The 27,851-nt window shown below is 39.9% G+C and overlaps 2 protein-coding genes across 3 annotated transcripts; one reads left to right on the top strand and one right to left on the bottom strand.

Moving 5' to 3' along the window:
• Positions 1-3,966: 3,966 nt before the first annotated feature.
• Positions 3,967-14,201, top strand: gzf1 (GDNF-inducible zinc finger protein 1). Its single transcript, XM_022194681.2, has 8 exons — positions 3,967-4,223; positions 6,352-7,358; positions 8,682-8,865; positions 9,027-9,193; positions 9,630-9,724; positions 9,877-10,044; positions 10,157-10,314; positions 13,059-14,201. Exons 2-8 carry the CDS (start codon positions 6,364-6,366, stop codon positions 13,764-13,766), a joined length of 2,475 nt encoding a protein of 824 aa, XP_022050373.1. The 5' UTR covers positions 3,967-4,223; positions 6,352-6,363; the 3' UTR covers positions 13,767-14,201.
• A 1,405-nt stretch (positions 14,202-15,606) lies between these two features.
• Positions 15,607-25,862, bottom strand: napbb (N-ethylmaleimide-sensitive factor attachment protein, beta b). 2 transcript variants are annotated; one of them, XM_022194679.2, is made up of 11 exons: positions 25,639-25,862; positions 22,943-23,022; positions 22,609-22,725; positions 20,479-20,525; positions 19,978-20,055; positions 19,820-19,875; positions 18,807-18,891; positions 18,623-18,727; positions 18,471-18,539; positions 18,325-18,375; positions 15,607-16,701 (listed from the first exon to the last, which is right to left on the bottom strand). In XM_022194679.2, the coding sequence occupies exons 1-11, from the start codon at positions 25,737-25,739 to the stop codon at positions 16,600-16,602; spliced, it is 891 nt and encodes a 296-aa protein (XP_022050371.1). In that variant the 5' UTR covers positions 25,740-25,862; the 3' UTR covers positions 15,607-16,599. The 2 variants fall into 2 exon arrangements, with proteins under 2 accessions (XP_022050371.1, XP_051816644.1); XM_051960684.1 differs by lacking the exons at positions 20,479-20,525; positions 22,943-23,022; positions 25,639-25,862 and having other exon boundaries at positions 22,609-22,716.
• Positions 25,863-27,851: the final 1,989 nt, after the last annotated feature.

Consider the following 27,851-nt stretch of genomic DNA (forward strand, 5'->3'; position numbering starts at 1 on the left):
TATTTACAGCCCTGCTTTGCCCAACTGAGACGACTAACTGAGATCAGATTGCTCCTTTCTTCTGCAGACTTAGAAAAGGTCAGCCGTGCTTTTATCTCCACTACTGCAGTGCACTTTACAGGTACCAGCAGGCGAAACATCCAGAGACTGCAGCTGATACAGAACACTGCTGCTGGGCTTTTAACAAGCACTAAGAGAAGCGAGCGCTGCAAACCAATCCTCGCTGCCTTTCAAGATTTGAAGATTCTATTGCTTGTGGTTAAAGCTTTGAATGATCTGTTTACTGTCTGTATCTGTAATCTGCTAACTCAATATGAGCCAGATTTTGCAGGAGATCTTCTGACAAAGCCTGTCTATTGGTTCCTCATTCTCAGTTAGTCACTAAAGGTGTCTGGACCCCCTCACCTGCTCGGTATCGTGTTTTAAATCTCTCAAAACTCACTTTCATGGGACAGTATATTCTTAACGCATGGTAATTGTTGTATTTATTTAAATCCTGTTAACTTGTTTTTGTCTGAACTTCTGGTTCTGATTTTATGCTTGTATTGTAAAGCACTTGGTAGATATGTTTTTGGAAGGTGCTACAAAGATAAAGGCTAGAATTACTATACGACACTACGGTATCCAAACCTGGTATGGTGGAGGTCGTATGAGGGTTTTGGGTAAGTCTCTTGTAGAAATGACTATGAGGTAGCACAAACATTTACATGAATATCGCTTCTTTTAATCTGTCTGGTTCCATTGTGCTGTAGGATCCAACAGCACCGACAACAAGCAGAAGTTTCTGGATGTAAATTCCAGTTCTATGTAGGAAGTAGAACAATGGAGGTTTATTTTGTGAGCCTTTATGATGCATTTTATGTAGTTGATGATGATATCAAAGAGGAAAAGGCTGCTAGTAGACAGCTAGAGGGTAGAAAAATGGCACTTCTTGTCCTTTCTGAGTTAAACCAATCAGCATCACGCTCTGCACAACAGTTTTTCAAAAGAACCTACGCCGAAGTAAGACGTTTTCTTCCTGAAAACAGCCATAAAAGAAGTTCTACAGGGGCTTTTTTACATTTGAAAGCACATAAAGGTTCAGTTCCCCCTAAAGCAGCCTGGAAAACAACCTTTAGTTCTTCAACAAGCTTCATTCAGGCTGTGATGTACTTTAAACCACCATGTAGATGTAGCTGATAGAAATCATCTTTTTCTTTAATAGATGGTAACTTATAATGTTCAAATTGGTAAAAATGCATGTTTTTGTGTAATGTAATGTAATGTTACCACAATGACACTGTTAAATGAGTGGAACCTGTTGCAGAGCTGAAGTCAAACAACCAGCAGGTGAACCATTATGATAGAAATGTCAAAGCTGAAGTCGTAACAATTAATGTCAGGAAGTTCAATTTTCTCTGAAGCATTTTTTAAAGCTGCAAGCACGCTAATAAAGAAGTAAAGCAAATATCTCAATCAGTGACAAACACACAGAATATTATGTCTTTCACTGTCCTGATATTACTGCCTTGTGAAATTTACTTGACGGAAATGTTTGTTGTTGTAATCTAGGCTTTCAGTTGTGTTCATCCACAGAGATATGAGAGTAAAATCAAATACTCGGCTAGAGCAACAACCTCTCAATTTGCCCGTGCACGTCCCTGCCCTGGAGTCATGTGAAAAGTCAACCGATATCACTGCTGAAAGTAGATTAAAATGGCATGTTTCTGAAATGACTGTCTGACCTTTTGTTCTTTCAGCGGCGCAGCATGTGTTCATCCCCTTTGATTACACATGTCAGCCGGCGATGACACGAAGAAACACCGAATACGTTTCTATCTTCATCCTGTGACAACATCACAAACCACAAACGCTGATCTGAGATGGCTTTAATATCTACCATCGGCACGAACCAGAACAACTTCTTCTGCTGCACAGCAAAAACCTGTGACCCAGCTAATCACTAACCACAGTGATTGCCTCATAGGTAGCTGAAACATTTCTACCAGACAAGAGTCAAACAAAGAGTAAAATGTTGTAATTTGCATAAAGTAGCTGAGTATTTCACTTAACTGTGGGCTTATTTCAACTGTAATACTCTCCACTGTATTGATATGTATGCAAATACTTTTAATTCTCACAGTTACAGATGTGCAGATGTTGTGCATCATATGAAGACAAATTAAGGTCCGGCTATATGAAAACTGTAATCTACCTATACAGTAGAATATGGCACACAGTATGGCGGCACAGTAAAGTAATGAAGTCCAGGGGAACACAGTGTTCCAGGTCAGAGCTGGAGTTTGCACAGCGTTGGTCCAGGAGCAGCATGAGTCACCGGAACAGAGCGGATTGCTAGCTTTGCAGAATTCATTAAGACAAATGTAAGGTATATGGATTTCCTCTGGAAGAAAAAAAAAGAAAAAGAAAACTCTGGCAGCGGCAGAACAGCACCCCAGTGAATCCTCAAGTAGCTTTCCATACACCTTTGGAATGACAGCATTTCGCAAGCCTGCCGATGATATACGCAGGTTTGAATGTAAATAAATCAGCTTAAATCCTCCAACATGTTGGCCTATTTTACACTGTACTCCCATGCAACCACACACTACTGTTACACAGAAGGAAATAGCTGTTTTCATGCATTTGATTTCATTAACCTTTATTTCACCAGGAATAAGCTCATTTGGTTTAAGAATCCATTTTACAAGAGCATCCTTTCCAAAATAATTTGACATTCTAAAGATATAAAAAGCAATTTAGGTAAGGTTTACATCACGATTAAGAGTGTACCAAATTGTAATTTTTAAGTGGCAAGTTTATTATCTAAATAGTAGGTCAGAAAGGAAGCCATGCTAGAAATTAGGAATGAAATGCAGTGGAAAATGCAAATGTGGATTTTAAACTGCCATTTAATCCAACACAAGAAGCTTAAAAGAAGCAAAAATCTGTGCAATGCTGCCGCCATGTGGGTGTTTGGGAATGATGCACTAATAAAAATCACTTTTCATGCTACTGGTGTTACAGTAGCATCCTTATTTCACAAAATGACTGTTTCAAATGCAGTAGGAATGTTACAGCTGTCATAACACGTCATCTTTAATATCTTTTATAGTTTCAAAATGCTGAGGCTTACACGTAGCTTACTTCATACAAAATGACAGTAATGGAAGAAATGCAATATCCCAAGGGTGTAGGTTTCTTTTAACCATTTGGATGCATATTTGCTTTTTATGCATCAATTTATAGTGGAAATGTCTTTGTTTATGCAGCTAAGTGAAATCACAAAATCCAGGCACCACTTACGATTCAAATTATAATGGAAAATATATGAATGTAATTATAGCCTATTTTCCCACAATGGATTCACTGGTTGTATAAGCTAATAATTCACATTATGAGAGCAAATAGACTCAGTGTTGAAGAAAAAAGATTTCCCTTAGGTTCCCGAAAGACCCGTTTGCTAGGCTGCATTTATAACAAAATGTGACTTTTCTGTAAAATTATACAAACCCCAACCTTAAAAAAAACATTGTCTGAAGGTTCCTTTAATAGTTCCCCAAAGTTCCCTGAAGGTATCTCTTTGTTGGGCTACATTTACAACAAATTGTGACTTTCCTGTAAAATTCTATAAACATTAATCTTCATGTAACGTTCTCTGAAAGTTCCCTGAACGTCCCCCTCAGTTCCCCAAAGGTTCCTATCTGCTGGGCTGCTTTTACAACAAAATGCAGATTTCCTGTAAAATTCTACAAATGCTAAACTTCATTTAACGTCCTCTTCCTTGAACGCTTCCTAAGGTTCCCAAAAGGTCCTTGTTTGCTAGAATGCATGCATAACAAAATGCGATTCTTCCGTGAAGTTCTAGAAGTAAGAAACCTACATTTAATGTTCTCTGAAGGTTCCTGTTTACTGGGTTGCATTTTCAACAAACTATAACTTTCTTGTAAAACTCGACCAAACTCACCTGAAGGTTCTCTGAAGCTTCCTTGAGGTTGACTGTTAGCTTCAGGCTGGTTGAAAAGTCCTACACGAACCGGTTTTCAGGCACCACTTTGGATGACCCAGAAACACCCGCTTGCTGTCGGCTTTCCACATTTCAAACGCGGCGGTAAACGGAGCGCTGATCCCAGATCCGTCACCTCGGCCCCGGATGCTGGTGAAGCGGTGAAGCCGTTGCTGCGGGGACGGACCTTCCTCCGTGCAGAACATTTGTGCAGGGCTGCCATTTTACCGAGCTTACGGTAAGAAAACTTGCTCCGTGTTGTCGTGCCGTTGTGCTGTCTGACAGACGGTCTCCCGGTCGGTGTGTTCAGCCACAGATTCAAGTTGTGTTAGCGCTTTTTTTTTTTCACGTTAGCCGGTTAACTTTAGCTAAGCTAGCTTACTTAGCATTGTGTCTGTGATGCTACTGTTAGCATTTACTGACTCCGATTGTGACAGATACCAAGACAAAACCACCAAAACATTATATTTAGCTTTTTGTTGTGATCGTTTTGATACTTAAGGTGAGTTCTCTGAAACCTACACCTTATTTTAGGTTAATTATAATTAGCTATTTTAAAGAACTCGCTGAGCTTTACATAAATATTAGCCATCCTGCCCCATTATTGAAAGGTTAAATTGGGATATATGAAGAGGTGGAGGCTTGTTGAAGGAGGCTTGGGGTCACAGACCAAACTGTACACACAAGAAATAAAGATTATTTCTTCAGTATAAACTAATAACAGGAAAACTGAACTGTACATATTGTGTTGTAGTTATTTGGACAGCTCTGTTTCTGGAGGAACAAATGCAGCAGTTCAATTCACCTCCATAATATGAGAGTTGTTTCAGATTTAGATTCACCCTTTTCGTTTATTTAACCTTGATTTAATCACAGAGTGCAATGAAGTATGGAGGCCTCATTTACAGTGTAGCCCAGTAAGACAATAAAAGATATAAGCACGCAGATAAGTAACTTGTATAACAATATTAAAAGGTAAAGTTAGTAAAATAATAAAACCATTGTGTAGTGAGGTTTGAGGTCACAGACCAGACTGTAGACAGCAGAAATAGAGATGATGTCTTTAGCAGAAAGTACAGCTGAACAACTAAGTGAAATATTCTTTACATCACAATATGGAAGTGCAATATCCAAATCAAATGAGCTGCAATTTTGTGAATATGTCACAACATACGAGTGATGAGCAGTTTGGGGAAAAATAAGGAGTTGTACAACTTGCATAGTAATGTGTAAAAGTCAAACTTGGACTCAATATTAGCTGTGTAATAGTTTAAACATGTGACATAGCATGAAAAGTGTTGACAGAACAGATTCTGGATCAAACATGATGCATAATGTGAATCCTAAATTGCAGCTTTTACAATTTGTTAATTGCATTATTTCAAATTGCAATTTAAAATCAATTTGTTGTTAAGCTATATAGACAAATGCAATATCCAGATGGCAGCAGCTGCTTTTTTTTCTTGCTAAAGATAAAATGTTGCCACACAGATGCTTCTGCCTATTAAATATACTTTCCAAATGTAAGAGTACTTTCTTATTTGATGCAGACAGCAGCAGAAATGTTTATATTGGGGTTTTTTTGGTGGGAAAGAAATACAAAAATACCATTTACCATTAAAGTCATGACTTACATAGTAATATCTTTTTTTTTTTTAACATATTCTACAGACTTATATCCCAGTGCAATGAAGTGGTATACCACTATTTTTAGTTTCTGTTGTCTCTAATCGATGGCATTAATATTTGAAACACTGACAGATCTGAGCCATAGAATGTCTGCTGTAAATTATAGGATCAGCATGAGTGTTTTTGGATTATTATGTCGACCATCTGTTGCCTTATTTTTTAATTTTTTTTTTTTTACTTGGGTGATTAGATCAGTTCTGCTTCCCCTTGTAGTTATGCCACTATTCCAGATATTATTGCGTTTAAGCAGCAATATTGAAAACACTTTGTAATAATGGACAGAATACACCAGTAAGAAAATATTGTGGATCTCTGGAGGATTTACATGCTGGATCCATCCTGAACATAAATACTTTGTTTTCAAGGATTTCACTGTAGAAACTGTGAATCTTTGTGCAACAGTTCATCTGTTAAAGGTATTTGTAAGATCACAGTGACACATCAGAAGAGTTTTAGTTAATTAGCTAATGAAGTCCCTGCTGTTGTACCTCATTCTCGGGTTGGAAATCATACAGATCCTGCTGCTGTGTGATTCTGCAGCTGTAATAAGGACACATACATTAATCTAATCTCATTTAAGCTCTGTGCTTCCACCTTTCAGAATGCATATGGATGTTCACACCTAGTTCAAACATTACAAGTCACCATAGCCTTAATTTTTTTGTTTTCCTCTCCAGCGCTAATGAACTATGGGGGTCAAAGTGGTCCAGCTCACCTCAAATACCCATCATGAAAACATTTTGGCTTCTCTGCACCAGCTGAGGCTCCAGGGACATCTGAGCGACGTTACAGTGCAGGTCGACTACCAGGGAGATGTGCAGGAGTTTCAAGCCCACCAGGTGATGCTGGCTGCATCCAGCGGCTACTTCAAGAAGATTCTCCTGTCTCAGGACGCGGCCCGAGATAAACTCTTACTCTCCAACATGCACTCCAGGGATTTCTCAAAGTTTCTGGAATTCGTTTACACGGGTAAAGTCAAAGTTGCCAGAGATAGGATTAGTGACGTTCAAGCTGTGGCGAAACTTCTGGACTGTGAGGATCTGTCGGAGGTTTGTGTGGAGGCCATGAGCGCTGGGATCCTGCAGCGCCCTGCAAAGAAAAGATCTGTGTCAAAAGTTGTAGCTACAGACGACTTACATGAAGCCAAAGCAAAGAACCAGACCAAACGGAAGAAGCAGCCTAAACGCTTACTTCTTAAGCGGCAGCTCCCGCCACAGAGCTGTGAGAAAGAAGTGGCTTCAAAAAGATTAAAGGCAAAGGACACTGTGACAAATGAAAAAAGACTAGGAAGACAGCTAAAACTGAGGATTGCTGGTAATAAAGTGCTCCAGAGGCGTTGGTATAATAAAAAACAGACTTCTAGCAATGAAGATGCCAACGAAGAGTCAAAGGAGGATGAGGATAGGACTGAGGCCGAGGCTCAGTCAGAGGATAAGGAGGACAGAGGGGATGAGCCGTTAGAGAGAAAACCTGTCTCAGATGTGGATGATTTTGAATGTGAGGATGATGAGCAGTGTAGGGATCCTGAAGAAACTTCACTGGAGGGAGAGGAGGAGGAGGAAGAAGAAGAAGATGAAGACGGACAGTCCAATGCGGCAGTAAAAAGAACATCCAAGGCCCAGTTCCAGTGCAACAAGTGCCAACGGACTTTCCACTATGAGAGAAGCTACTTGAAGCACATCAGGTAACAAAATTATGATCCTGGTTTTATTGATTGACACCATTATTGTGTCTTTGGATTCATACCACTTTTTGCTAGTTAGCAACATTCCTGATGTTGTCCTTGTTGGTCTTCCTGCATGTAGATGTGTTCCAGCTTGAAACCGGTAATTATAGTTTGGTAGGAAAAGTGAGTCGTCTCGTCAGCCCCTGGTCTTACTGTCACTCTTTACAGGCTTTAATAGGTGCCAGGAAGGAGAATCTATGTTGATTTCAGCTGTGTCTGAAGAAATAATTTATTAGAAATTGGGATATGAAGCAATGCAACATGTAAGCAATGCAGTTTAGGATGTTTATTATGCTACAAGTCTTTGTTCGGGTTTTGACTGATGTGTCGATGACAGTTGTGCTTTGATGTCGTCTCATGTGGTAATGCTCCATCACATACTATAAATCTTACACAGTTAATATTGAACGAAAACTCGGCTTGATAAAACTTTACAATGCAAAGTCTAGCAGAAAAATCACTGTTAGATAGTTTTCCCAAGTTGTTCAGCCCTATTTGTCTAACATTTTTTGATCTGTTGTGATTGTTGTTTATGAAAAAGATCTAAAACATGCACGAGCAAAGGCAGTTTAGCTAAAATTTTGTTATCAAGCTGGCATTATTCTAAACTTTGACATCAAGAGTTCTGTTTTTACTGCAAATATAAAAAAATGGTTCCACATATCAGTTATCTGTGTTCATGATTACTTATATTGGTATTAGTACTGGTTGTGTTAAAAACCACCTATCAATCTTTCAAAGCAGTGCATCTGTGCTACCTTTGACAGAAATCTATGCATATTCTGTGACTTTTGACCATTTGATAACCAAAAATTACTACTATGTATATTAGGAGTATGGGAAACCTTAGTGAACAAAATTCTTTTCATTTTGGCGTTGGCTAAAATGTCATTCAAGGACGCAAAAAAAAGTCCTCCAAGCAGGAAAAATCCTTGAGTAGGCACCTTTAATGCTCCCAGGCTTTTAATATGTATTTATTTGTCATAACTATTTCCAAAATGTGCAAAATGCTATGCGTCTCATCTCAACAATGACTAAATATTGATTACTAAACTGTGTCCCTACCCAGGAACGGATGCAGGTAATTGTGTAACTGTAGCTGGAAATTATTCTTATGTGATTATAGTGACAACAGTCTTATCTGCTGCTGTTCTTCTATGCTGACTGCAATAAATCTCTTAAGACAAGTCGACCTCTAAAGCCGGAGTTACGTGAGATAATCATCGAGCTCCCTTTACATAACATTTGTCTCCTGATATCGCTGTAACTTCTTGTTGTCAGCACGTATCATGGAGTGAAAGCAGATGTCGTCTTTCGCTGTGAGACGTGCCAGCAGACCTTCGCTAACCGCAGCAACCTGAAGATCCATGAGAAGCACGTCCACAGTAATGAGAGGCTCTTTGCATGCGAGTCCTGCACAAAGACCTTCAAACGCAAGAAGGATGTCGTCCGTCACCAGAGACAGGTGAGGATTAATGACATTCTACACTCTTGTTGTGTCTGAAAGTCATATAGTGGGTTATTTCCACATTAAAATAAATGCAGTATATGAAAATATGTAATAATAGTTTCTGTGCTTTTTTTTTTTTCTCCTGATTTGATCCTTCCCACTTTGCTGCTTCCCAGGTACATGAGCGAAATCTGCGACATGTTTGTTCCGAATGTGGAAAAGCCCTCAGCTCCAAAACTGCCTTGTTGTTGCACGAGAGGACGCACACCGGCACGAAACCCTTCGAATGCACCGACTGTGGGGCGAAATTTACCCAGAACTCTGCACTCAAGATGCATCGCAGGTACACAGCTCACTACTGATGACTGCTGGTCGAATAAAACTTTAGTGAGAGTTTTGACTTGACGAAAGTGTGGCAGAAAAATGTAACCGTAAACTAAATCAACAAGTAGATGTAGTCATAATTATGTAAATTGAGTCATTAGTTGCAAACTCTAGCAAGAAGAAGCCAGAAAAATTGATGTGATCAATCAGTGCTGCTACTGCTAATAACTTAGCAAGAGGTATTCACGTCTGCCGTGTGGACTGTACTTTTAGAAATACATGTCTTTTTTTTTTAGCAGAACTATTGTTAAAAAGAACAGTCCGACTGTTTTTAATAATGACTGCTATGGTTGCTCTGCCTAAGATGTTTAGTCCTTGAAAGGCCACCTCTCAGTGGCTTTAATGTTGTGGCTGATGTGTGTTTGTGTTAAAGCTGTGTGTTTCCACATGTGCAGGACTCACACAGGAGAGAAGCCGTTTGCATGCGATGAGTGTGATTCCCGCTTTACTCAGAAGCACATGTTGGCCTATCATAAGAGATCACACACAGGTAAAGTCATATGTAGCATTTAGCACTTCAGGTTTGATAAGAGATTTGTCTCAGCTAGGACTGTTTTATAAAGTAGGTCTTTAAGCTTGTAAAAAACAAGCCTGTCTACACAAGCTAAAAATTCTTCTTTTACCGTTTTTTCCTCCTGTTAGGAGAGAAGCCCTTCATGTGTGAGGCCTGTGGGAAAAGCTTTGCCTCTAAAGAGTACCTGAGACACCATTCGAACATCCACACTGGGTCTAAACCTTATAAGTGTGAACAGTGTGGAAGAGGCTTCGCTCAGAGGAACTCCCTCAACCAGCATTTAAAAATACACACAGGTAATTCGTATCTATGGGTTTCTGATTATTTCTGGTGATTCCTTCTCCAGTATTCTTTACTTTTTGCACTCTGGCATTGATTCAACTTTTCAATTTTGATTGTGTATGTTAGGAGAACGTCCGTACAGCTGTAAAGACTGTGACAAACAGTTCACTCAGCTCAACGCCCTTCAGAGGCATCAGCGTATTCACACAGGAGAGAAACCCTACATGTGTGGCCTCTGTAAACGCACCTTCACCGACAAGTCCACGCTTCGCAGGCACACCATGGTGAGCACAGCCTCTTACTCTCACAGAATGTTATCAGAAAGGGTATCTTTAGCAGTATTGGTGACTTTAACATTCATGTTGATGCTGACAGTGACAGCCTTAAGACTGCATTTAGTTCATTATTAGACTCAACTGGCTTTTCTCAGTGTGTGAGTAAACCATATGTACTGACTTATGGCATAGATACTGAACAGATAACAGTATTTCCCCAGAACCCTCTTCTGTCTGACCATTTTTTGATAACATTTCAATTCACAACTATGGATTGTAGTGTTGGGAATAAATATCATTCAGTAGATGTCTGTCTGGCAGCGCTGTAACCAAATTTAAGGAAGCGATAGTCAGTGTTTACCTCAGCACCGTTTACTGATAAAATGGAGGTCAGTTCTAACTTTAAACCCACAGAAGTGGATTATCTGGTTGATATTGCTGCCGTGTACGACGCTCGATATTCTTGCACCTTTGAAAAAGAAAGCTATACCTCAGAGAGTACCTGCTCCTTGGTATAATTCCGGACTTTAAAACAGGCATCGTAAAAGCTGGAAGATAAAGTTTATGTAGCTTGGAAAAAAGTCTAGTGAATTAGAAAAAAGTTCTTTGTAACGCCAGGACGCCATATTATTCATCATTAATAGAGGAAAACAAGAAGCCCAGGTTTCTCTTCAGCTCTGTAGCCAGGCTGATAAGAGTCGGAGCTCTGTTGAACCTGGTATTATTTTAGCGCTGAGCAGTAATGACTTTATGAGCTTCTTTACAGATAATATTGTTATGATCAGAGAAAAAAATGAGTCTTGCCCTTCCTACAAATATCACAGACGTATCATGGAGTACAGTTGCTTTCTGCTAAGGGTTTCCTCCTGTTAAAAGAGAGTTTTTTCTTGCCACTGTGGCCTTAGGGCTGCTTTGGGGGTTCTGTAAAGTTTCTTGAGGTGAATTGTAATTGGCACCATGTAAATAAAATTGAATTGGAATTGAATGATGTTGGTTAAACCCACAGTGAAAGCAGAAAACACTGCCGATGGTATTTTTTTTACACTGTGACCATGGAGGCATGTTTAGCAAATGATCAGCTTTGTTTTACAAGAATATTTTTTTTCCCATAAATCTATTGTAGTTCTAGTAAACAGGAGTTAAATTTGACTGGAGTTCCACCTCCTGATATCCAAATTGCACCCAACTGGAGCTCAGTTCCTTCCCTCCAGTATCACAGCATCACCAGCTCACATACAAATCTTGAATTCTGTTTTCAGACTCTGTCTTGTGCTGAATGTAGAATGTTGAATCCTTTTCCTTGATGTCAGCATCACACAGCAGCAGGATTGTTTCCAAACGGATAGCTGTACGCAGGTGGAACAGCAGCAGGAACTTCATTCATTATTCACATCCTCTGACATGCCATTGTGATCATTAATGCTTCTCTGTGCACAGGTTCACAGTTCCTCCAGTTAAATCATCGACAGCAAAGCAAAAGTCCAAATACTGCTCCCTCCAGAGCATCACATATTTTTGCTGGTCTATAAAGTAGATTATTGCAGGGATTTTTCAGCTTTGCTGCTAAAACACAATAATATTTACAGAAGTGGAATAACTGCAAGCATAAACTGATTTAATCGCTGAAGTAAATCAAAAATAAGGCAGCAGGCAGTGAGGCAAAGAATAAAAATATGGTTTGTTATGCTGAGCCTTGAAGCTAAAGCTCATACTTTAGTTGGATTGATGCGAAGAATTTTTGTATCTGGCAGGAATGTCAGTGTTTCTGGAAACACCAATCAAATGCAAATATCAGTAATATTAATTAAAAGCTTTCTGAATTAAACTGACAGTCTGCCACTGCAGTGTGTTTGGTTATAAGCTTGTATATTTAGGTTATATTACTGCCTCTGGACGTTTTTTTTCCGACAAATTACTTTAAAACCTTTCACCTTCTTCGTCGCAAAACCCAGTTTAACCCCTGGTTGTTGAGATTCACCGAAATGAGGAGTCACACAAAACAGCTTGTGATCAGTTAGCATTAGCTGCCTGCAGCTTTCCAGGTAAAGTTGATTTCTCTGTGAGTCATTTTAAACATTTATTAACCCTTTAAGCTTCAGTCAATTCCAGCCGTTTTCAGTACAAAAAAAATCGCTAATATTCTATTTTTAAATTTAAAAAAATTACGAAAAATACAGGGAATATTGGACGGGCATCGCGAGGTGCATTTCCTTGAAAATGACCGATTCGGGGATTTTATACCGACTTCAGGACATGTTTTGGACAAAATAGTTTACTGGCTTGTGTCATCTGGATGTAAAAGGTTGGATTATGGCCGTTTTTTGTGGAATCTTTTTTTGTGTGTAATAATGAACCCGGAAATGTGAGTCGCGCTGTGTGCGTTGAAGCACGGATGGATGAATATTCGTTTTTGTCGGACAAATGTGTTTTTCTCACCCGCTGTGGTAATCGCATCTGAAAGTGGTTTATACCGGCGGATTCATGAGAATCTAAGCTCGTGTTTGCAGCCGTCGGACATTCTTTAAATTCCTATGCAAATTAGTAGGTGTACCGCCGGCGGTACACTGAAGCTTAAGGGGTTTAACAGAGAAATTAGCAGAACAATGATGTTTCCCTGAGTCTTTACGACATAGAGTGTAGCTAGCGTGTCCCACAGAACCACAATAGAAACATAAATGGGAAATCCACCAGGCTGAAATATACCTAAATCCTCTGACTGCTGCGAAAATAACATCCACTTGTTTGAATTTTAGGTCCATGACTCAGATGCTCCCTGGAAGACCTACCTGGTGGTTCTGGAGGGAAACGTGGAGGAAAAGAAACCCAAATCTCCCACTAATCGAAAGACAGAAAAGGCAGGAACAGGGGAGAAACAGAGCGCCGCTAGAAAAAGCTCTGCTGCCTCAGGAGCTGCCGGTAAAACCCAAACAGACTCCATCGTGGTTCCGGCCGAACCCGTCACCCTGCCTTCTGATTGGACCAGCCACGGAGCCATCGCTCTGGTGAGCCACGGCGCTCTGGGCGGCATCACCGTCATCCACACCGAGGTTCCACCGGGGACGCAGATCCAGCCCATCGTGGCCACCGACGGCACCGGGGCCAGCATCATCTCCCTGGACGGTCCAACCATCCCCGTCCCGTTTTCTTTACCCGTGTCCATGGCTCACGGCCTCCCGCTGACCGACGCTGCCTCCACCTCTTTATCCGTTTCCTCCCTTTCAGTTCCAGTTTCTGACAGCTTGTTGGCATCAGTGTCGGAGATCCCAACTGTTTCCACGTCGTCTGTGCTGGAAGCTGCAGCCTCACAGACCATTCTGGCTCCAGTGTCAGACGCTAAAGCCATTTCTGAGACGGAAACTTTGCATCCAAACATTCAGACTGTGATTGTCACTGATGGACCAGAGCAACCAGCAGCAGACCAAAGCAACGGACAGCAAAAGTTAGCAGATAGTAACCCCTAAGCTGAACATACAACTGCCTCAGATCAAGATGCTGTGCAGATTCTGAAAATGGATGTTTGTCTTGTTGTAAAGAATTCAAACCCCATCTTGTTATTTTTTCACCTTTGGATTAAGCCGTGTGTGACAAGGTGGCGTTTGATAGTTATCATGATCTACAGTCCAGTGTTTTCATTAATAGCGAGTAGAGCTGGGTTTGATGTTTAGTTTTTCTGTCTTTTGGAATGTTATGATATTCATTTAAAATCTGAGCTGTAACTACCATATTAGGTGTAATAAATTAAATAATATTGTACATATCATAATATATAGGGAAACATACGACACAAATCATGTGGAATTCAAATGGAATGGAGCAAAGTGTTAATTCCTGACATATAGTGCACATCTGCTCTGAATCATTTTACCACTGCTATTAAAATCAGACTTTATACACTTTTGGAATGAGTGCAGTGCTTGCGCCTTTTGCTGAGAATTTCTTTTGTTTTAAATGTAAATGAAGTTGTTTAAATCTTTCAAAATTCTGGCACTTTTTTTTCTGTGGATAACCATTTTCTCATGCACACCACTGTAAGCAATTAGTTATAAGTCACTTAAGTTTAGAAAACTCCTACATAAAAAACATTTAACCTGCAGTGTGAAACTTTTGTCCCTCTTTTCTGAGTTTATTTATTTGTTATTTGGGATCCAAGTCTGAGAATTTCTTGTTTTCAGACCTGCCAATTTTTGTATTTACATCCTCCAAAAAACTAAATGTAACTCCCATAGCCATGCAATTTAATGAGGATACAGATAAAATAGTTTCCAGCAGATCCAAATAATTGAATGGCTTCAGAAAAGGCCACATTTTTAATACTTATAACATCTTCAAACAAGGGTATTGAGGAGCCAGAAAGTTCCTGTAAGTGCGTATATATGAGTGTATCCATACTGTCTTTGGGCGACATTTAACTTCTGAGGCCTCGAGCAGCAGTAGAATTTGATGTGTGACAAGTATAGCAAGCCAGGGTTCCAGTTTGTCAAGGTGCACTGATGCTACTCATGTAGTTTTGTTCAATTCCTGGAAGCCTATCAGATCATATGTATGTGATTTGATCCCACGAACACTCAGCAACTGAGCCAAGAGACACTAGTATGATATAATAACCCTAACCCTATAACTTTAGACAACACAAAACACATGAAAAAAGGTCCGTCCTGAGGCATTTATTAGTGTCTGACTCTAGGACAGAGGGAAAAACAGTGAACTTCCCAAAAACTACTGCATCTCTAAACTACCTCTTTAACCCAAAAACATCCACTATTCATCTTTGCATAACTGCTCAGGCAGGAAACATGATTTCACAGTCCTTTTAAAGTCTGGCCACAAAATGTCAAGAAGCATCCCCACATCATGATGCTGCCACCACCATGCTTCACATGGGGACAATGTGCCTCTAATGATGTGCACTGTTTGATGTCTGCCAAAAATAGCAGCTAGTCTGATGGCCAGAAAGCTCAATTTTGACCTCATCCTACCAAAGAACCTTTTCCCAATTGACTTCAGAGTCTCCAACATGCCTTCTGGTGAACTTGAATGTTAGAGAAATTTGTTTATAGTTTGACATCCAAGACTTTATTCCTCTCAAAAGTGACATTAAATTGAGCATGAGTCAATGCTGAAGAGCATTAAAAAGGAAACTTAGACGCCGTATGTGGATAAGAAACTTCCATTCACTGAACCTCCTCTGAAAAAACCTGATTTTGAGTAATGAACTTCTAACTCATATGAAGGTGCAGCTGGCCCCAGACAGAAGCTTTAATACAACACTGTTTGACAGACGAGGTCAAAGGTAATGCACGATGGGATATAATACCTTTATTAATGTCAATTTGCACAAGCATACAGATCATATCCACAGCCTGCTGGCATTCCACCTGGAAGAAGCTGGGCACACCGACCCTCCTGTAAAAACTTTGGTCTGGCCAACACTAGTGAATGTACACAACACTGAACTATACACAATGACATGCTTAGCAACTGGCCGTTAGGAAGGTTCACCGCGGTAGAAAACCTTCGAGGAGAAGATCACAACACGACACGAGATGAGTGACTAATGATGAGCCCCAGATTACTGCCCTGGGAAGAAGGAGTCAGTGCTCTTCATTCAGAAGTACAGTCTTTACAGGCAAACTATAAATCGTAGCTTCAAACATTCAAACACCAACGAATCCTAAGGAAATATAAATGAAATATAATAAAACGATACGGTTTAAGTACAAATGTTTAACAGTCTACACTTAGTGCATATCATTGCCCTTTTTTCAAGAAGAGTCACCTCCTGTGGTGATAACATGGAAACCCTAAATAATTCCGCTTTAAGAACTTCTATTCCAGCAAATACAAATTAAGAGAATAATTTAAAATCCATACACACCATGAAACTGAATCATTAAAAGAATCTGTTTAAATATATAATAACCTAGATTTAAAAAAAGCTGCTAGGAAACAATAATTGTACAAAACATGCAGTTCTTCTTTGTCAACGCTAACATCAAAACAAAAAATAAAGCTGTGAAATCCCCCCAGGCAGGATTTCAGCAGATAAAGGTATGCAGCAATCCTCTAGACAGAGGTGAGGGCGAGAGGATTTACATTCTGACTAGATTCAGTAAGGAAAGCAAAGATCTGACAGTATAGCAGTGTGCAGTGGGATATTCAGAGTCGTCACTCCTCTGTCGATGCTGAACGCAGCGAGGCGAGTGTGGAAGTGTCTACTGTTTGGTGTGTTTGTGTGTGAAAAGCATGCGTGATGGATTTGTCCCTCTGTGCTGCAGCTCCACGCCGACGCTTCTTTCATTTCAGGTCGCCTTCGTCGCCCTGGATGGTCTTCTTGATGCGCAGCAGGAGGGTTGTGTGCCACTGGTCCAGACGGGAGATCGAGTCGAACTCCTTCACCTGCAGCGAAAACACGATGAGGGCATTTAGAAAGTTCACTTGAGTTAATTTGTCCGAGGAGATTATCTGATAAAATTACACACAAGAAAAGCACTCAGAAAGCGCAGTACTCCGCCAAGGCTGTTTATGGCATTGCCAGAAATGCAGCATTTGTTATATTAGTTACTGATGATCATAACTCGCAGTAACATAGAATGTAGTCATTTAATATAGAGGTACCCACAAACAAAATGACTGAGCACAGGCGTGTGTTATGTATGTGTATGTTATGTATGAATACCGAATCGCATGACCTAAATATGTAGCGGGCGGCGGGAACTCGCAACACTTGGAAACACCCCCACAATTTAATCAGTTGTTCCTTGTATCATTTCCGATGGATAAGTCCCGTTAAACCTGCACTGGTGGGTTTGTAGTAGGATCCAAATCATGTGATCATCAGCAGGCAGCTGATGTAGTGTTCACTTGTTGTCATGGTTAGTGACACCGTGCCGCTATCTCGTAATGGGAAATCTTTAACAAATCCGTGGATCCAGACTATAAGCCGCATCACTGCCAAAATCTAATCACTAGGTCCTTGTGTCATTTCTGACCTTCCCTGAAAATTTCATCCAAATCTGTTAGTCCGTTTTTGAGTAATGTTGTGCACAGACGGATTCACGTGCGCTGATCGTCACATAACTCCACCACGTTCTTTGGCGGAGTAAATATACAATTAAGTTCAGCTTCTTCCACCTGCACTGCATTCATGTTATGTATTTGTAAAGAACCCATATTGTTTGTTTTAACCTTCTGTTAACTGAGACTTGTAAATAAAGACTTCATTTACGGGCTGCACAGTGGAGTAGTGGTTAGTACTTTCGCCTTGCAGCAAGAAGATCCCTGGTTTATGTCCTGGCTTTCCTGGGATCTTTCTGCATGGAGTTTGCACGTTCTCCCTGTGCATGTGTGGGTTTTCTCCGGGTACTCTGGCTTCCTCCCGTTTTGTAAAGTGCCTTTATTGTGACCTACTGTCCTTTTATTGTGACCTCTTGTCCTATGTTTAACTGTTATGTTTTTTTTACCTGCCTAGGGACTGTGGATGTAAATTAGCATTGTTGCTATACTCCAGCAAATCCCTATCAAATAAATAAACAAATACATGGAATGTAGAAAAGTAAAAGAAAAAACTGGACTTCACAAGGTGTTTTAGGCACGCAATGAGCACTGCTAGAGCAGAAGAACTCCTTTTGGTGGGAACTTTTACATGCACACAAAACCTACAACACACTAAAGAAAAGGAAAAGCCCAAAAAGCAGGATATGGGCTCTTAAAAAAACTCCTGCTATGAGACTCGTCCTGTATGTAACACAGATGATGTCTCTCCTCTCTCTGACTTTGAGTTAACTTTGAAAAACTTCAAGGGGCTCTGCTGTACGGTGACTACATGAGTCTGTACTGGATCCACATAAACACACAGTCCTGGGAGACTGAATGGTTACCTGAGATCCAGCCTTCAACTTTTTTTGAACACACAAGGGATCCAGCAGAACTACAAGCTGCAGCCATGATGAGTCGACTCCAGCGCTCACCAAAAGCCTGATTTTAAAACTTGACAACTTTCACAGCGTATACAAGACTTACTGCCTCTGTGAAAGCCTCGCTGTTCTGTTCCTCATGAGCCTCCAGAAGTTTCTGTTAAAACAACACGAAAAATATGAAAGTTACTCACAGAAACTTTATAGATTACAGGGGAGAAAAAAGTAAGTCATCAAACTCCTCTGTTCTACCTTCAACAACTTGCATTCTCTGGAGTCTGAAAAAGCCGGGAACATCTCCTCGTATTTTTCAACAGCGATCTGTGGAGACGCCATGAGTTAGAAATTCCACCACAACTCCTCATCCAAAATCCTGAGAGTGAGCCATGAAGGCAAAAGCTCACCTTAGCGTTGAGCTCGTCAACGATGAAATGACATAGGGCGGCTTTGAAGAAATACTCTTTGGCGCTGTACTTCAGCAGCGGGTTGTCCATCGTGTTGGCTCCAACCTGGATGCGTTAAAATCATGCAAAATGTATCAGAGAACTCGGTGCTGGAGGAGAGACTGAAAGCATGAAAAACACTCACCTGCTCATAGATCTCAATAGCCTTCTGATACTGCTCCAGCTGAGCGCAGTAAGCTCCAACCTTCAGCAGACACTTGTTGGCAGAACTAAGGAAAAGTTCAGAAAAACAAACTATGAAACCTGCATATGTGCGGGGAGTTCGTAAAAACAACACAGCAACACTTTCATTTGTTGGAAATGAAGCTGTTTTTTGATTTTGTGGGTCAATATTTCATCGTGGGACTTTTTGTAACATAGTAGACAGGTAACATAGTTGACACTTTTGCTGTTTTCAGGCCTAAAATCAACATGGCCGCCTATAAACAAACACCACATGGCATTTTTACAGAAAGATTCCTCTAAATATTATAGATACAATTGAGTAAAATTGAAAGTTATTTATGAAGCTATTGTAGAAAACCTGTTGACATGCCATAAATCCACTACTTTATATCAAATAACTCAGAAAGCCTTGGAGTCTTCCAGTCTTTTCTTCAGGAGGAAATGACATCATGTGGAGCAGGTCATGTGATCTGGAATTAACACACTTCCTTGAGAGGTGTTTTTGTAATGGGTAACTTAGTTGGAAGTGATTTCTCGGACACAGATACAATTTGTTATTTTCCCTATAAAATTTGATACATTGGCAAAAAAAAAGAAATATTTATCGTGATTATCTCAATAAAAAGAACACAATTAGAACAATTTTTAAGTAAGCTTTTGCATCAGCAATTGCATATTTAAACATAAAATTTCAGAAAACTTGTAACACAAAAATAATAGTTTTGTTGTCTATTCACTTGTAGTGTCTCTTCTTAATGTTCTCATTCTATCAAGCTTATGAAAATAAAACTCAGTGTACTACACCTAAAAATGTAATACACTGCAAAGGCTTTTCTCAAACCATTGATGAACTATTTAAGGTTTTAAATACTACTTTAAATTGTTACCGTAATTACTTTCTTCTTTGATTTTTTTCACATGTAAACAGCAGAGTATCTGATTTTAGAGGAACATTAAAGTGAGAACCTGTACCTGTTTGATTCTTCTCCTTTGTAATAGTCTGCTGCTTGTTCATAATGTGCAATAGCCTTAAAAAAAAGACAAAATACTGTCAACAAATAAGCCCTAAAGCTGCAGCATTAATACCAGTGTGTAGTATTATCGGACTGTGTGACCTCTGCTGGTATCACCTTTTCAATATCCACCAGATCAGACTCGTAGATCTCTGCGATACTGATGTGGTGTTTGGCTGCAATGGTGAATCTTCCCTGGAGGGGCAAGAGAGCAGAAATCATTACTAAGTGGATCTTTGCACAGACGCCTCTCCACTCAATGAAAGTGTTGTGTTCCAGTCTCAGTGCAGAGAGGCGAGGTCAAACAGTAGCCTGTGGCTTCACATCTACAAGGTTTTAGCATTTAAAATTAATCCCCTCTAAAGGAAACAGCAAGAAGGTAATTTGATCAAAGTATCAGCAATGAATAAACAAAACAGTGAGCTATGAATATGTTGATATGAGCCCAGAGACAGTCTGCAACAGTACATTAATATGTATGAAGATGATTTTTAGCAACCCACATGAAGTGATATGCAGTCCTATTTAGTCAAAAGAAAGCACAAAAATAAAAACGACACATCCAGATTTACTGCGGTGGATCAGAACACACATGAACACTTTCTGTGTGCATCTTACCATGTCTGTGTATATATCGATGGACGCATTTAAACACTTGATTGCCTCTTTTGGCAGCATTAAGGGAAGAGGAGGGAACAGTTAGACATCATGTTAGCTTAGTTCACATCTAACAGACTCTTGCACGGCACCCTGTCCTGCCCAGGATGCTACATCAGCAGGGTGAAACCAGGTGAACGATATGATTCAAGCTGAGGTAGGCTGAATTTATTTTGGCATCACGGAGCAAAAATTTCACAATAAGCCTTCAGCAGTTTGTAAATCAAGGCGTTGGGGAGGAAAGAAGGCTTCTGCACCTTCTGTTTTCTCTGTTTTCAAGCTTTGGATGGTGGAAAACCTGATTTATTGGTAGAAAAGTTTCTGCTCCAGCACGGGCAACAACTACCTGTACTACAAAGCATCTTATTGCACATATTGTCATAATCAGAGTCTGACAGAAAATGCAGTAAAACGTGTCAATGTTGGTGAAGCGTACTCATAGAAGTGCAGTGCCTACTACAGTCAGAGCCAACCATTTTTCTCCTGGACAGATATGTTGCTGATTTTGTTTTCCTGTAATATCAAAATGTGTGAAAAGGCTGATTTCCACTGCAGGAACTTGAGGCAGGCTGCACAACATTTACAGGATTGGCCTCCTAATCTACTCTTTCAGACTTTCTGTTTCATTGTAGGATCCACCAGATGCAGCCACAACCCAGACTGCATCAAGACAAACCGCAGTTATTATTGAACATAATTCCAGTTTTATGAGAATGCAGGAAATAGGGCAATTGTTATGTTAGTCTGTGGCGAACTTTACATTCTTGACGGTGATATTAGAGAAGACAAGAACATCGAAAGGGCCAGTAAAATGGCGCATTTTGTCTTAAATGTGCATCAAGCTAGGTCCAGAAGTTTTTCAGGGCCCCTTAGGAGCACCTGCCCTACAATAAGCACCATCTTCTCCCCCAAAAGAGGTTTTACAGAGAATTTCTGCGGCCGGAAGATGCACAAAGGTTTATCCCACTTTAAAATGGCCCTGCAGCAGAAGCCAGCTCACAATCATAACTATATTCATATAGTACCTTAGAAACAGAGTTTATTAAAAATGAGGCTATTTAGAAAGACCACTGAACAACAGAAGGACAGTCAGGCCAAACAGAACAAGAACAAAAAAAAAAGCCCAGAGAGGCGAAAATGGTAAAAGATTTACCCCAAAAAATCAATACAACCAACACCAGTGGATAGAAAAAAGTTAGTGAGTGAAATGAAAGAAAATAGAGCCTAAAAGCATAAAAACAAAGCTAACAATAACAATGGTAATAACAATAAGAGTAAATAAATACAATAAATAAGTGTAAAAAACAATTTGTTTAAAAATAGTAACAAAAAACATATGAATAAAATAGTGGCTGATTAGATTGTAACGGTAGATTTTCCATTAGAGCTGGCAGAGAGTGGCAGTGTTGAATGCTGCTAATAGTTTAGCCTTCTACTAACTATAGCCAAAAGTTCACAGCTGTGGCTGATTCAATTTATGTTCATGTTGATGTTTACAATCAAACTTGCATTGCACATGTGAATAAGCACATGCATATACCAGTTTACCATATTCAACTCTGCAGTTTATTTCTTTACTTTTCCCAGATTTCCACCTACCCCAGCTTTAGCTTCTTATATGTTGCATCCTGTCAAACGTTGCATACAAACAGTGAAATCCTCAGCCAGCCCTCCCTCAAAACAAAAGCCACATGTGTGCTTAGGAGACATTAAATGAGGCCACAGTGAGCACAAAGAGACCAATAAATCAACCACCGGCAAATACCATGCAGCTCAAGGACAGGTCTTACACAATACAAAGGATCAGCTGATGAAGTATAAACATTAAAGCAAAAGAAGACAGGTTAAAAAAGCAGATGCCTCATTGCAGAAGGCTCAGGCTTTAACTGCCCAACTGTATTCATGAAAACATTAATGAAGGCAGGGGCTTTAATGATAAAAGATATTAGTGCTGCCCAGTCAACTCTTCTTTCTCTTGAACAGTTTAAATGCTGCATTAGAGTTATCATGGTGGTAAAAGGGTGAGACTGTGTGTGCATTAAGGCCATCCGAGGTGAAGTTTGAACTTAATTAGCAGCCACAAGGTCTTACCGTTGGGGTCGGACTTCTTGTACGCATTTCCTGCATCGATGAAACTGGTAGCACAGTCGTGTTTGTTCTGCAGCTGCATGTGTAGACGTGCAGCCTTGCAGAATGCATTTCCAGCAGCTAAAGACAAGGGAAAGGTGAAAAGGGCAGGAAAAGAAAGTCAATACTCATATTTATGCACATAATTCCGCCTTTTTTTTAAACTTGTGACACCTTCACAAGTGCTGCGCTTTGCACTTATAGAACCAAAAAAAAACACAGCACACAATCTTACAGCCTCTCAAGTGTGTTCAAACTGTTAGGTTGGATATCTGAAGTAATAAAAAGCCCATCGCACCGCTCCAGTTCTTGGCCATCTTGAACATGTTGGCCGCTCTGCAGTACATCTCACAGGCCTCCTCTACTTTGTGATGTCCTCTAGAAAAACACAGGAGAAAAAAAAGAAACAGTTTTGAGTAAAGAAGCAATTTTCATGATAGTTCATGAGTCTGTCCGACATGTTACTGTGCAGCAAACCAAGCTGGAATCAGATTGGTTTATCTAAATCCCTCCACAAAGGCTCTATAGACCTCCATCCCATCATGACCAGAAGTGGATCCCTGGGAGTTCCCTGTAGTCGTAATAATACTGTGGCCATTCAGTCATGGCAAAGGATTACATCACTGCATGCTTGGCCACAGAATTACCAGCATAAAGCCTGCCAAGGGATGAGAACTGCAGCGTAGTAACATCTGGGGGTCATGTCGGGCACAGCTTTAGGAAAAACACTGAGTCACACAAGACAATGACTGCTGGCTTTCTGTATTTTGCACCTATTCAAGCAAATTTTTCTTTCTTTCTCAGTCATACATATTATTTGTATGCTGAGTCATCTCTGTAGCATCACAATGCTTAATATATAACAGCATGATGTGACACATTTGGTCTGTGTCAAAATATTGCACTTGGCCCTATTGTTATGTTGACAATGTCTTGAATATTTGTTCAGGCCTGTGCGAAATATACAAAACTAAGATAGGAGTTAAATAACACCATATTAATGGCATGCCTTGGGGCAACTTAAAATTGTAAAGGCTGGAGAAAATGTTGACTATTCAGAATAACAAATATCAACAACATCGTTTTGACTGGTCATAATCACACTGTGACTAGTCAGAAGTAGTGTTCACGTTATCTATAATATCATTTTGGCTGGATAAAATGACAGGGGTAGCTGTAATTCAGTTTGGATTTGTTCAAATCAAACGTGCAGACATCTCCAGCTTCATAATGACTAGTCCAGGGGTGTCAAACTCAGTTCCTGGAGGTCCACTATCCTGCATGTTTTAGATGTTTCCCTCTTCCAACACACCTGATTCAAATGATCAGCTTATCATCAAGCTCAGCAGAAGCCTGATAACGAGCCTGATCATTTGAATCAGCTGTGTTGGAAGAGGGAAACATCTAAAACATGCAGGATATGGCCTCCAGGAACGGATCTTGACACCCCTGGACTAGTCTAAAGCAAGCTCATGCATGGCTTCACATTGAAACAGTGTTAGCAGAAGTAATGGCAGCAGCTGTGGTGGATGTTTTTTAAGAAATTCATAAAAATACAATGAATTAGGAACAGCAAATCAGCAAGTAGCTTGTGGTGAAGGAGAGCTGTACTAATTCATAACTTGTGGTTGAAATTTGCAAGAAGTTTGGCTTCAGTCTCCTCTGATATGGCAGTAAAATGGTTGGTCAGATGTGGATACTGTTACAATGCTGCAGTGTCTTTCAGCACACAATTGCATTTAGTCAAAGCAGAATTCAAGTTTAGAAAATATATGTCACACTGAATACTTCAAACTTAACTAAAGATATTTTAAAGGGCAATGGAGACTTCTTGATGCTGAATTATGACAAGAGACAAAAAAAGGTTTAGATATCTGATACTGGAATTACATCAGGTCAAAAATACAGCTGGAGGTAACTGCAAATAAAATGGTGAATATCGCACTGAGAAACCACAGATAAATGAACTGTGAAGTGATGTCCTTTGTCCAAGAAAGAATGACATTGTGGATATCTAACATGTTTGTTTTGACTCAGAACAATTGAATTATATTTGCTTATCTGTAATACATATCCAGTGTAGGTATTAAATGTCAGTACGAATTTACCATTGTCTGCAACCTTTGAAATGACAACCATGTGGCAGTCAGTTCGATTTTTGGAATGTATGAATGCAGGCATAACAAATAATAGACAAAGGCACTTGTCATTAGGTAATGTGTTCATTTTGTTGATGCCAGTCTGATAAACCAAAGTTTGCAAAACAGGTGCTTCCCAGAAGAATGCTCACTGTCATCCCTGTAATGTTTGTGTTTTTTGCACTCCATACCATCATTCAGGTTCACCTTATCCCATAAGAAACCTTTAAATATTTGGAGGATTAAGGAAGGCGTTAACCACAAATAAAGGCAGCTGCTAATGTTTATCTGTGTTGCTTCAAGTGTTTAATTAACAGTTACTGCTTTGGGGATTATGACAGGATTAGCACACGTGTTCGGGTTTTCACTGATGAGGGTGTTTTCAACAGAAACTGGGGTGTTGATTTTGAAAGATCCTTGAGTTGACATTAACCACAAAGGAGTGAACTGTTCAGGCAACACAGCAGCATACAGTATAGTAACTTATACCGTAAATGTCAGCTGAATGAAACAACAGAAAAGGCTCCAACAAAGTAGGTATTTTAACCTTTAAAGTTTGCTGCTGCGTAGCTTCCAGGCCATCGCCAGGTCCTGGAAAGAGTCGTGATCTGCTGGCTTGTTTACAATCAGGGTAACAGCTAACTTAGCTAACTGACTTGCGGAAATTATAATACCGTTTGTCACGTGGAATATCTCTCTGGCTTCCTGTCTAACTAAACTTATTAAGCATTTTAACATGTCGAAAACTAACCTAGCTGCCTGAGTGTAAGTCTGTGTAGAAACAGGCTGCGTGCCAACTTTGCTGCGGACACTTGACGGCTGCTAGCTGTTGTTCTTTGGTGCAGTGCTGTCTTACCCTCCGAACATCCCTCCCAAGAAAGAGCCGGAGGACTTGACTTTTTTGTCGGCGTCTGCCATCAGCTGAATCGCCTCCTTCTCTTTCCCGGAGTTGTCCATTTCTTTCTATTTCTGTGTCTGGAACAAACTTAAAAGTGAGGCGGAAAATGCCCGCAGAGGATTCAGCTGTGTACAGTGAGGATTACAGTCGACGGGTTTACTTAGCGTAGGCGTGTACAAGCTAGTGGCTTAGGCGAACGGCGGGGCATCATGGGAGTCTGAGTGCCGTACTCCGTAAAAGCAGTTGAAAGCTAACCAATAAAAAACTACAACTCCCAGTGAAACGCCATGCTATTTTTACAGTTCGTTACGTAACATCTGTTGGCAAAAATACATTTAAAATTCAATTTTTTTGTAAAATTTTAACACAATATTAAATAAAATGTTACTTGAAATTCTCCGTGTATTACAATTATTTTATTTTTATTTATTATCGTTCAGTAGCAGCGCAGTCGGTGTACGTTGCTTATCCATACAGCAGAGGGCGCGATAACATTACAACTAAAACCAAGCTTTACTTTCGTAAGTATTCTTTGTTTTATTTCACTTCTAAGTACTTTCACACATTAGTCAAAAGTTCAATAAAGCTTTTTGGATTTTTTTAATAACTACTACGACCGTTTTAAATCGATCTTCTCGCAGTTCAGACAATTTTTAGCTCAAAAGCCAGGGGTTGCTAGCAAAATTACTGAGAGCTCGCGGCCGGAAGTGCATTTTTCAAGTACATGTACATTGAGTATTTCAATTTTCTACATTTTGAAGGACATTACTGTACCTTTTCAAAGAAATGATAGATTCAGTCACTTTTACATTACCAATTCATGTATAAAATATGGCTGAGGAGTAAAATAAGCCCTCGCTTCTAATGGAGTGTGTAGCAGTCTAAAGGAGGCCATTTAGAAAAAGTCTGTTTGCTTCCTTTTAATACAGTTTAATGATGTGGAATGATGTAAAATTCCACATTTTACAACTCACATTGATATTTGCTACTTTTATAGTGTACAACAGAACAGAAGACACCCTGAGCAATATTACCTCTCAGCAGCTGCATTATTTTAAAACTGGAGAGTCAATCACTTTCTCCTATGAACACTGAAAAACAAATACTTAAGAAAGACTATATTGAAGTAAATGCATCTGGGACCACTGACACATAAATTACTAAACTTGTGATCATTAACATTGTGTTCAGCTGTGTTGTCAATCAGCCCAATTGCATGACCAGAGTTATAAAATGAGCTATGAACATGAGACGTTTCATAGTTGGATCTATGGGCTGTGTCTGTCTGAATGTCTGCATCATGGCTTCACGTGGAAAACCATCGTCAGAGGAATAACTAACTGTGAGGCCCTCAGGCTTCTCAAGGATGGAAAAGAACAGAGTAGTGGCCAACTAAAAATCAGTTGAGGCACAGTTGCAATTGTAATTCAGAGCAGGGGTGTTTAAACATGCGGCCCGCAGGCCAAAACTCCGAGATTAATCTTTGCTAAAGAACATGAAAAGAAGCCTGATGAATGTTGGGAGCACATTCCTTGTTCAGATGAGATCAAGATAAATTTGTTTAGCTAAGATTGGGTCCAGCATGTTTGACATGAACCTGGTCAGGGCTACAACAGTGAATGCTTAGTTTTGTTAGTTTTGACAGTTAAGCATGCAGGTGGGAGTGTGATGAAATGGGGATGCATCACTGTAAAAGGTGTTTGCAAGTATGTGGCCTGGCCAGACTCCACTTAAACACCTTTGTGGTATTTTAAAAAGAAAGTTGGAGCAACCCCTCCAGCACAGAGTCGCTGATATGGGAACAATGGCAGAACATCTTTTCAGAAATTTGGTCTCCTCCAGACAGAGGAGGACTTGTTCTGTCATCAAAGCTAAAGGTGGATACATGAAGTACTCAGAAAGCAGTAATGAAATCTGTACTGAACTGTACTGTACTGTTAAGAGCTACTTATGTTGTGAACTGTATTACTCCTTTCAGTATTTTATATATTAACTATGTGCTGTTTCATGTGAAGGTTTGTCGATCTGCCAGTTTTAGTTTCTGCTGCCAATGATGCCAGCCTGCTGTACAGAGGAGGCCTTATCTCATCTCTCACAGATGTAAATCAAAGAAGCACAGTTTCAGGGAGAAAGACATGACGGTGAGTTTACACAAATAATTCTGAAATTAT

This window comes from Acanthochromis polyacanthus, chromosome 16 (assembly GCF_021347895.1).
Source record: "Acanthochromis polyacanthus isolate Apoly-LR-REF ecotype Palm Island chromosome 16, KAUST_Apoly_ChrSc, whole genome shotgun sequence".
Taxonomy (NCBI): domain Eukaryota; kingdom Metazoa; phylum Chordata; class Actinopteri; family Pomacentridae; genus Acanthochromis; species Acanthochromis polyacanthus.

Bases quoted from the DNA above. Each gene is read 5' to 3' on its own strand.
- napbb (XM_022194679.2), bottom strand. From the start codon at position 25,739: ATGGACAACTCCGGGAAAGAGAAGGAGGCGATTCAGCTGATGGCAGAC. The intron at 23,023-25,638 runs GTAAGACAGCAC...GTGTTTTTCTAG, and splicing joins TTGGGAGGGATGTTCGGAGG to AGGACATCACAAAGTAGAGG. The intron at 20,056-20,478 runs GTAAGATGCACA...TTGCCCCTCCAG, and splicing joins TCGATATATACACAGACATG to GGAAGATTCACCATTGCAGC.
- gzf1 (XM_022194681.2), top strand. From the start codon at position 6,364: ATGGGGGTCAAAGTGGTCCAGCTCACCTCAAATACCCATCATGAAAAC. The intron at 7,359-8,681 runs GTAACAAAATTA...TCTTGTTGTCAG, and splicing joins AGCTACTTGAAGCACATCAG to CACGTATCATGGAGTGAAAG. The intron at 10,315-13,058 runs GTGAGCACAGCC...TTTGAATTTTAG, and splicing joins CGCTTCGCAGGCACACCATG to GTCCATGACTCAGATGCTCC.